Genomic DNA, 7,500 nt, shown 5'->3' with positions numbered 1-7,500 from the left:
CATCTCCATCATCTACGAAGAATCCAACTATGGTATTAAGGTGAGGGATTAACTGATATACTTCTTCCGGGGACCGAGTCCCAGGATATGGGGGTTGCACTCCCGAATAGAAAACGAGGTATCTCCCGGTTCTAATATTGCATACATCCGGGTATGATGACATTTCCAGATGTACTCAAATTTCTATGGGTGAATGCCAGCCCAGCAAGTTCAATAGAAGAAGACATTTTTTCTCATTGTATCCAAAGTTAGTGAAGTAACAATAAAACTGTCAAATAATTGTGCAGGAGGGTGGCACTCGAGTAGATTATTTTGATTATGCAATCAACTTATTTTTGTAATCTCCTCTGCCGATTTGTAAAATCTCTTTATTTATTCTATCCTGGGCCTCATCTGAGTTTACCTAAATACTTTTTGTTTGAGCCCTCTTTCTCTCTATATCCTTCCTATCTTTCTCTCTCTCTCTCTCTCTCTCTCTCTCTCTGTATGTATATATATATATATATATATATATATATATATATATATATATAAATATGTATATATATATATATAAATATATATATGTATATATATATACATATATATGTGAGTGTATGTGTGTGTGTGTGTGTGTGTGTGTGTGTGTGTGTGTGTGTGTGTGTGTGTGTGTGTGTTACAGTGTATATACATATATATATATATATATTTATATATATATATATATACATTTATATATCTGCCTCATAGTAATCTTTTATATATTTGTACATTATGTGAATGCCTTAATGTCTTACAGTTCCACGTTTTATGGGAAACTTTAATTATGTCTTCTTTTTTCTTTTTTCTTTTTCCTTTCTCCTTCTCTCTCTCTCTCTCTCTCTCTCTCTCTCTCTCTCTCTCTCTCTCTCTCTCTCTCTCTCTCTCTCTCTCTCTCTCTCTCTCTCTCTCTCTCTCTCTCTCTCTCTCTCTCTCTTGTTTTCCTTACCCTCAGGCCTTCGAAGAGCTCGAGGACCTTCTCGCGGCCAACAGCATTTGCATTGCTGTCAAGGAAAAGCTGGTGAAGGACTCTGGTGTGGCTGAGGAGATGGCCTACGATATCATTGTCCAACGGCTTCTTCAGAAGCAGCGAGCCAAAGGTAATGAATGTACACAGAAACACACACACACACACACACACACACACACAATGACATCATGCTAATGATTAAGCCGGCTGTCACGGCCAAGAATCGTACCTGTTCTGCTGGAATTACAAAGACCTTTTCCCATTGTACTGCAAATGGGGACTGGCCTCCCTCTTAGGCCGGCCACACACGTGCAGTTTAAACTGACAGTTACAACTGTTCAGTTATAACTGTCAGTTGAAACTGCACGTGTGTGGGCATCTCGGTGATACTGAGATACCCACACACGTGCAGTTTAGACTGACAGTTATAACTGAACAGTTGTAACTGTCAGTTTAAACCGCACGTGTGTGGCCGGCCTTAGGATGTTGCACGAATAGATTCCGAACACCTGTATTGACCACCACCAGTAGACGTGAGCAGTTAAGAACGAAACTTTTATTCGTTTTGCTCTTGCATTTCTCGTGGCGCCCAGATGATTCTTCAGGATGACCTTACTGTGGGCTAGTAATTCGTAAAATTAATATATAATATAAACGATAATAGCAGGGAACGGACAAAAATGTCCTCCAAGTTTCCACGACGGCTAAACGCTTAGTTTCCGGTCGGGTGTTTTCTCTCGCTACGGTCCTCTGCACGTTCACTCAGAGCAGTGAAAACAAGATGGATCATCATCAATCATTAGTCAATCAATCCCTCTATAAGTCAATTATTGACACAGGTTGAGCAGTAATCTTCCGTCCTTCCCGTATATCTTTCCTGGAAAAATGTTGCACTGCCGTCTCTTCTTTTTGAGGCAATCTTTCCGTAGGAGAAGGAAAAGGAGGCTGTTATCTTTACAGAAGAGTGAGGGTACCTTCATTGAGTCTTATGAGTCGAACTTGCTTTCCTATTTCCTCTCTCTAAATATGCTTTGAATCTTAGGTTTTCCCAGTGTTTAATACGACGATACACGGAACAAGAACCTTGAAACGTGCGCGCAGTTAAATAATAGTAATCTTCCCAAAATGGTCAAAATATTTTTTCATTGATGGGAGAGGAGGTTGAGGTTGAGGGGGAGGGTGGGTGCTCATCTCCTCAGCATTATGTTATAGATTAGAGATTAAAAAGTCCAAAAGAGTAATGAGTATGTTCAGGGCATAGCGACACAACCCTCCCGTGGCGGAGAGGCATTTACATGTAACCTTCTGTGAATGATCTGTATCATTTCCGCGTAGTTATCACTTGTCCTCCTCATGTAAACCCTGACCATTGTGACCTCAGAAGAGGGAAATGATTAGTATGCTGCCAGCATTGTCGCGTGACACTATAATAATGCTTATAGTAAGAACAATCATGACACAGTTACCAGTATTCCTTTGCACGGAGGTACCAATGACAGGTACCTCTTTCAGGAGTTGTAGCCCCGAGGGGCTGGCAGTCGGCCTCCGGACTGGGCCCAAAATCTTTCTTTGTCAACTCCAAGTGCCTTTCTTACATTTTTTTCACATATGGAGAGCCGACAACCGGCGACTGCCCCCTTTCCCTACTTTTTCGGCTATAGAAACAGTCAGTCACAACTTGATACAGTACAGATATGTGTCCAAAGTCTCTTCCCAGAAAGATCAACTGTGGGAGGGACTGGCCTGAGGACCGGTGCATTCCAGCCACTATCAAATTCGAGGTAACAATCAGGTCAAAACTGTAATGCTCTTCTTTCCTTTCCTTTCCCTTCCTTTCCTGTCTTTGTGAATATTATTACCTCTGTGTTATTCCCATCAGTGCACAAACACACACACACACACACACACACACACACACACACACACACACACACACACACACACACACACACACACACACACACACACACACACACACACACACACACACACACACACACACACACACACACACACACACACACACACACACACACACACACACACACACACACACACACTCCTCCTTCTCCTCCTCCTCCTCTTCCTCCTCCTCCTCTTCCTCCTCCTCCTCCTCCTCCTCCTCTTCCTCCTCCTCCTCCTCCTCTTCCTCCTCCTCTTCCTCCTCCTCCTCCTCCTGGACCCTGATCTCTGAACATAGAGGTTTCCCTCGTTGATTAAAATCACGCGTCGACGCAGGACATATTGTGTACATCAATGACAAGCTTCATCTGTTTCTGGGATTCCTAATTACCATCGTTTTGAAAAACGGACTTTTAGGTGGCTATGTCTTCACTAAGTCGGAGTCATTTTGAATATTCAGATTCACCGGTCCCACACTCCCTACCCTTCTGTCTTTTTTTATCCCATATTAATTCGTCCCAGATTAGGTTCGCAGGGTCCGAGTAGGTCTAATTTTCGTCCAGAAGAGATGAGAGAGGTGTTGTGTGAGAGTGTGTGTGTGTGTGTGTGTGTGTGTGTGTGTGTGTGTGTGTGTGTGTGTGTGTGTGTGTGTGTGTGTGTGTGTGTGTGTGTGTGTGTGTGCACGCGCGCGTGTTATTCACCTTGGTCTTTGGATCATATGTTGGACTCGTGATCGACAGCTATTTCCCTCCCGGAAGAGAGCTCAGAGCTCGTATGACCGATCTATGGGTAATGCTTTGACCTTACACGCACACACACACCCAACTCCCCGCCCACGAGAGTTGGAGTAACGACTCGAAGCACAGCGATACTGAAATTATTTTCAGCTTGGGCAGGATTCGAACCCGGACCGCCGTAGTGACAGTCTGGGACTCTACCAACCGCACCACCGAGTCGTGTGTGTGTGTGTGTGTGTGTGTGTGTGTGTGTGTGTGTGTGTGTGTGTGTGTGTGTGTGTGTGTGTGTGTGTGTGTGTGTGTGTGTGTGTGTGTTTGTGTTTGTTTGTTTATTATCACGATTTTCCGATAGGAGATCAAACAGTTGATGGTCTTTGTAAGAACAACCGGACTTGTGCCGATCCCCTAACGGTCACTGCACCAATTCATCCAACTTCTGAGTATGTTGCATGGGGCCAAGATGGCGATATTTAAATTTTTATCTTATCAAACTTCTTTCGCGTCTGTTGGTCCTTTTCCCTGTATCCTGGCTGCCTGCCAACAGAAGCTTTGATTCAGTTCCGAACTGTTCCCCATCGGTATTTGCTACTTCCATACTGAAGGGCGTGAATGATAACGATGATAGTAATAATAACGATGATAATGACAATAATAATGATTGTAATAATAATAATAGTAATAATGATAATAATAATAATAATAATAATAATAATAATAATAATAATAATAATAATAATTAATAAAGCAAAAATAATACAAATAATAATTATAATGATAATGATAAGTGGTAATGATAATAATGACTGACAATAACTAACAATAATAGTAATGATAATAATAATAATAATAATAATAATAATAATAATAATAATAATTATTATTATTATTATTATTTTAAGGCTGATAATAGTAATAATGATAATAATAAATTATTATTGATGATGAATACATGAAACCTGCTTTGCCCACATTCATCATAGTACAGAAAATAAGTTTATTCAGGTATATATATATACATTCATACAAAACATACACACATACTAATACTAAATGTTATTTTGCTCTGTTGACAAATCATATAGACTTTTTCATTATCAAACTGTTTGCATAAAAGTACATTATAATAGGGATTATTGCAGCGAGTTCACATCGCTCTTCATTTTTTTTCTAGTTTTTAATTTCTTGTGAATATATATATATATCACGTAAGACGGGGTAAGACTAATTATCGAATTTATCATGTTAATTGTTTTCATGTTTTATCAGTGATCAAAAGCATTTTTATCAAACCTCGTCTATTTCACCCCGTCACTACCTTTCTAATAATTTTTTGTTGTAATATACCTCCACCCACGTATACTAGTTTATATATATATGTGTGTGTATATATATATATATATATATATATATATATGTATATATATACATATACATATATATATATACATATATATATATATATATACATATATATATATATATGTATATATATATATATATATATATGTGTGTGTGTGTGTGTGTGTGTGTGTGTGTGTGTGTGTGTGTGTGTGTGTGTGTGTGTGTGTGTGTGTGTTTGGGGGGCACTTTTAATGTAATAACAATGTGGATGTGCTGTGCCTTGTTGCATTGCTTCTGACCCAGAGCAGTAGACGAGATGCAGGAATGACCCGTCATCCAGGAGGATCCAAGATAAGAGGGAGGGAGGGAGGGAGGGAGGGGGAGGTGGTGGATGGGAGTGGAGTGAGTGCGGATGAAATGGGTGGGAGTGTGGATTTATGCCTCCGACTTTGGCTACCTCCCTTGTAAGGGGAAAAAAACATTTGATATATATGTATGTATGTATGTATGTATGTATGTATGTATGTATGTATGTATGTATGTATGTATGTACTCTTAATGTTCTGGAGATCGTCAATTTGTTTTACCTTTCTCTGTGGCATCCCAGCTGTCGATAATGATGGATTTGACAAAGTTATATTATGAATACCCTTCCCTCGCATTTTCTTCTTTCTCGAGAGGGGAGAAGGAGCGAGAGGTGGGGAGGGATTTGCCCAGTTCTACCTAAATATTTCACCTACGTTCCGCTTAACAGTCTTCACAAATCCTTCTACAACCTTACTATTCCAGTCACTGTTGTCTTATTCCACAAAGTATATGTCCAACTTGCTCTAGCTTTCCATAGTGCAGTTGGACCATGTCTGTCCCCTTTATAAAGGAGAAGAAACCTCCAAGTCTATAGATAAGTGGATTCATCATGATAATCTGGAGCTTGCATCTCAAAAAAAAGAAATGCTCGAGCTCGTTTTAGTATGTTGATACTATAAACAGTTGGGTGACATCAAAGACGGGGTTGTGATGGCAGAGCAGCCTCAGACACTCCAACTTGTCCAAATGGAGAGTAAACATCTAAGACAGCTTGTATCCTGGAACAAAGGCGAACACTATGGGAGAAAGGGGAACAGATAGTAGGAAACCGGGGGGGGGGGGGCGATAAGGACGAATAACCTGAAGAGAAGTTTGCAATGTAGTATATGACAACGAGACGTCGTTAAGGGCGAGAATGAAGATGGACATAACGGTTGTATGATCCGTATTGCTGTCGAGGGCAGAGGTTTGGGCGTTGAGATGGAAAGAAGTAAAATAGACGAGAAGGATGGATATGAGAATATTGCAATAACTGATGGTAGTGTTACTGGTAAGGCCAGTGTAGCGGGCAGAGGTCTGAGATGGAAAGAAGTTAAACAGACGAAGAGGATGGATATGAGAGTATTACAGTAACTGATGGTAGTGTTACTGAGAGGGAGTAGCGAGAATATAATGGTAAGGCCAGTTGTTCCGAAGGCAAGTCTCCGAAGGTACAGACATGTTTAAACACACACGACATATGCTTGGTTATTGTAATAATGTAACATAGACATCATCCTATCTAACCTATCATTACGATAAAAAAAAAAAATAAGATGAGAAAGTTCCATGGTATCAGCGGTTTTTTTTTTTTTTTTTCGCAGTGGTTCCTTGACATTCAATTTATTTTGAAGGTTATGTAAAGGCAAAAAGCTTGAGAAACGCTGGCCTAAGGTATAAGTTTTGTACCCTGTGGGGTGCACACTCCCCATATGATCAACGACTGGGATAGATGGCGGAACGGAAGTGAGAGAGGACTGAGGCAGTTCAATCTAAATAAAGAGGCCGTAGTGAACGAAACCTGCAGGTAACAAGAACGGCCGACCCTATCGAGTTCAAAGAAAACGGAGAAGTAGAGGAACTGTATCAGTCGGCGTCTCGTAGGGTGATTTGCATATAGATTTATTCCACACCTTTAGAATTCACTTAGCTCCTTCTGATGGCTCGTGTTTTGGACCACAGAGAGTGTCCGATATGAAATGAAAAGGGCTTATGGAAATAAAAGTAAAAAAACGGCGAGAGTAAGAATATGACGGCAGCGGAAGTTCCACATAATTTTTAATCTGTTAATTGATCTATTTATCTATCTATATATTTGTCTATTCATTTAGCTATCTATTTCTCTATTTGTCTACCTATTTTTTCTTGTCCACTTTAATTTATTTCTTTTTTTATTTACACAACCTGCTGCTCAAATCATAGTTAAATAGCAAATAGATAATAATTTTTAGCTGCCTGTATATCCACGCAAAAAGAGCACACACGCACATACACACACATGCTCATACACACACGCGTGCACACACACACTCACGAATATGTACCAGAGGAATGGTCCCTACAAAGAGTGAAAGAGGTAAGCAAGATCGAGAGGATACAAAGAGAAGGAACCAAATTGGTTTCCAGCCAGTCTGGGAAATAAGCTACACGTGGAGAGACTACTAGCACTGGATCTACCAACACTGA

General features: G+C 40.2%; 1 protein-coding gene across 2 annotated transcripts in view; it reads left to right on the top strand.

The window, feature by feature from the left end:
* The window catches only part of mtt (mangetout), a 265,641-nt gene that overhangs the window by 180,273 nt on the left and 77,868 nt on the right, over positions 1–7,500 (top strand). For both annotated transcript variants that reach the window (XM_076182394.1, XM_076182395.1), the window contains exons 3-4: positions 1–40; positions 974–1,118. The exon at positions 1–40 is cut by the window's left edge and continues 131 nt beyond it. In XM_076182394.1, coding sequence (XP_076038509.1) covers positions 1–40; positions 974–1,118 — 185 coding nt within the window. The remainder of the gene's footprint in view (positions 41–973; positions 1,119–7,500) is intronic.

The sequence above is a fragment of the Oratosquilla oratoria genome, unplaced genomic scaffold (assembly GCF_046742065.1).
Source record: "Oratosquilla oratoria isolate Oo_2021 unplaced genomic scaffold, ASM4674206v1 SCAFFOLD60, whole genome shotgun sequence".
NCBI classification, from domain to species: Eukaryota; Metazoa; Arthropoda; class Malacostraca; order Stomatopoda; family Squillidae; genus Oratosquilla; species Oratosquilla oratoria.
This window is presented reverse-complemented; position numbering and strand designations above follow the sequence as displayed.